The 3117-nt window shown below is 58.0% G+C and overlaps 1 protein-coding gene across 1 annotated transcript in view; it reads right to left on the bottom strand.

Moving 5' to 3' along the window:
• AP2A1 (adaptor related protein complex 2 subunit alpha 1) overlaps positions 1-3117 on the bottom strand; it is a 31738-nt gene that overhangs the window by 17895 nt on the left and 10726 nt on the right. Inside the window, exons 2-3 of the mRNA XM_007942854.2 lie at positions 471-539; positions 206-348 (exon numbers count right to left, since the gene is read on the bottom strand). Of these exons, the coding sequence (XP_007941045.1) occupies positions 206-348; positions 471-539 (212 nt within the window). The remainder of the gene's footprint in view (positions 1-205; positions 349-470; positions 540-3117) is intronic.

The following is a 3117-nucleotide window of genomic DNA, read 5'->3' as shown; positions in this document are numbered from 1 at the left end:
CCTCCTCCCTCAGCCCCGGAAGTCCAGCCCCTCAGCCCCCTCCTCCCTCAGACCCGGAAGCCCAGCCCCTCAGCACCCTCCTCCCTCAGACCCGGAAGTCCAGCCCCTCAGCCCCCTCCTCCCTCAGACCCGGAAGTCCAGCCCCTCAGCCCCTTCCTCCCTCAGACCCATGGGTCCGGCCCCAGCCCCTCCTCCCCAAACTCACTATCTGCTTCTCCGTGTATTTGTTGGAGCTCAGCAGGTTCACAGCCTCCATGTGACCAAAGTCAATGTCATGGCCGAGCAGGAAGATGAAGAGCAGTTTACACACGTATTTTTTCTTACTGTAGCCGTCCAAAGCTTTGTCCCCTGAGGCCAAAGGAAGGAGGAAAGGGCGACAAAAGGAGGAAAAGTCACACCTACAAATTCTAGAAGTTCAAGTTGCCAGCCCCCTCCTTCCTCAGACCCAGGAGTCCAGGCCCCCAATCTACCCTTGAACTTGGAGCGGATGTTGGCCAATTCCTTGTTGATTCTCTTAATCTCTGCCTCCTTGCTCTTACCTGGGGAGAGAGACAGAAGGAGGTGAGGTTCTGGGGGGACTCTCCTTCTCAGGCCGAGGGGTCCCTACTCGACCCCCACATCCCAATGTAGAGACTCACCCCACACTTCTGGGCTCTCCCGGACTCTCCCTGCATGAGCCCCACACAGTGGGCACCTGGCGGGCTCCCAGCCCCACCACAGTCCACCGCCCCCCATCTCTCTGGACCCTGGGACAGAGCTGGTCTGCCACATTTCACCACAGCTCCCAGTACACGGCCTGTCCCAAGTGGTCCTCAGTGGCCATGCGACCAGGGAGTGAGTGAGGAGCTTACTTGCCTTCTGGCCACCCTCACCCTCAATGGACAGAGCTTCTCCCCCAAACGCACTCCCTACCCAGCTCCCCCACCCACGAAGGTCCCACTACCCAGTCATCACTGAGCCAGACCCTTGGGTGCCATCCTCGTCCCCCCCCACGGCCCTGCCCTTGTCCTCTCTCATTGGCCAGCCACCGCCCCACCTCCACCCCAGGTCATGGCCACCCCTAACCCAATCTGTCTGGTTGGGACGGTCCCATTCCTCTGACAAACCCTGCTTCAGGAGGACTCCGGAGACCTTCCCTGGCTGTGTCACAGGCAGGCCCGCGCTCCTCATGCACGCCCACGCACGCACTGCCGTCGAGTCGGACCCGACTCACAGCGACCCCTCCTTGGGACTCACAGCGACCCCTCCTTGGGTCTCCGAAGCAGTATCACTACAGGAGTACATTGTCCAACCTTCCTTCCGAGGAGTGGCTGGTGGGTTTGAACCGCCAGCCTTCTGGTTAGCAGTCACATGCCTTAGGCACTGCACCACCAGAGCTCCTCCGTGCTCCCTCGGTGCTCCCCAATACCTGCTGCATTCGGTGGGGCCACGGGCCAACCAGATGGTAACAGGACTCGGCCACTCTGGCTGTTGGCCGGAGCACGTCCCCCTCGGGTGTGCCCACAGGCCCCGCCCCTCCCTCAGCTCCTGCAAACAGGTACCAGGTGTTCCCAACCCCCACAGGCACCTTCACTTCGTCCTTTGGGTTTGACCTCATGGCGACCCTCCTCCTGACCTCATCTCTGCCTCCCTTTGTCCCCATACATTGGCCACTCCTCATGCCCAAGGGGCCTCTACTTCACAGCCTCCTGAGCCCCCTGGCCAGGGGGTCCCCTCCCACCACCTCCACTGGCCTCGGCTCCGTTCCAGAATATTCCATGCTCCGGCACCACTGCTGGGACCAACGTTGAGCCTCCACTCCCACGCTTTCCTCTGACAGCCATCTCCCGACCACCTCTTTAAAGCCAGCGTCATCTTTCTTATACCTGCTCTTTTAAACAAAATTCCCTCCCAAGCCCATTTCCCACAATGCACTTCTTTCATCCACCGTCCTGCGGCTAAGCTCAGCTCTGCATGTCACGAGGGAGCTTAGAGCTCTACTGCTGGCACACAGCAGGTACTCAATTAATGCCTGACCATCTGAAGGGCGGAGACCTGCTCTGACCCACCTCTGTGTGACCTGCAGCCCTCAGCATGTGGCTGGGCATCTGAGAGGCTCGAATGTACACTCAGTGAATGAATGAATGAATGGGTGAATAAATGAGCAAGTGTTGTTGTTATGTGCCATCGAGTCATACCCGACTCATAGCGACCCCTCCTTGGGTTTCCGAGGCAGTATCTCTACGGAAGTAGATTGCCCAACCTTCCTTCTGAGGAGTGGCTGGTGGGTTTGAACCGCCAGCCTTCTGGTTAGCAGTCAAGTGCCTTAGGCACTGCGCTACCAGAGCTCCTACCTTCACAGAAGCAAAGCCCAAACCCAACCCAGTGCCTGGAGGGGATTCTGACCCACAGCGCCCCTAGAGGACAGAGTGGAACTGCACCACAGGGTCTCCAAGGCTGTCAGTCTGTATGGGAGCAAAGCCCAAACCACACCCACTGGAAGCAAAGCCCAAACCAAAGTCACTGCCATTGACTTGACTTGACTCATAGCGACCCCTCCTTGGGTTTCCGAGGCAGTATCACTACGGAAGTAGATTGCCCCATCTTCCTTCTGAGGAGTGGCTGGTGGGTTTGAACCACCAGCCTTCTGGTTAGCAGTCAAGTGCCTTAGGCACTACGCTACCAGAGCTCCCAACGAGCAAGTGAGCAGATGTGTAGTCCTCTCCTCTAGAAATCCTGCCCCAGCATCCCCACAACCGGCAGGGAAGTTCCCATAAGCCTCCAATCAGATGTCACTGCCTCCAGGAAACCTTCTCTGATTAGCACACCCTGATAAGCGCCAAGGAGCCCTGGGGGCGCTGTGGTTAAGTGTTGTGTACAGCTTTTGGAACCCACCAATCCCTCTGCAGAAGAAAGATGTGGCATTCTCCTTCCATAAAGATTGACAGCCTTGGAGACCCTGTGGTGCAGTTCCACTCTGTCCTCTAGGGGCGCTGTCGGTCAGAATCAACTCCAAGGCTGTAGGTGTGGTTTGGGCTTTGCTTCTGTGAAGACTGACAGCCTCGGAAACCCTGTGGGGCAGTTCTGTAGGGTTGCTATTTGTCAGAACTGACTCCAAGGCAGTGCCAAGGCCCTAGA

The sequence above is a fragment of the Orycteropus afer genome, unplaced genomic scaffold (genome assembly GCF_000298275.1).
Source record: "Orycteropus afer afer isolate SDZICR_OR568_19922 unplaced genomic scaffold, OryAfe1.0 scaffold00099, whole genome shotgun sequence".
Classification (NCBI taxonomy): domain Eukaryota; kingdom Metazoa; phylum Chordata; class Mammalia; order Tubulidentata; family Orycteropodidae; genus Orycteropus; species Orycteropus afer.
The sequence above is the reverse complement of the archived record's forward strand: the minus strand, read 5'-3'. Positions and strand labels throughout refer to the sequence as shown.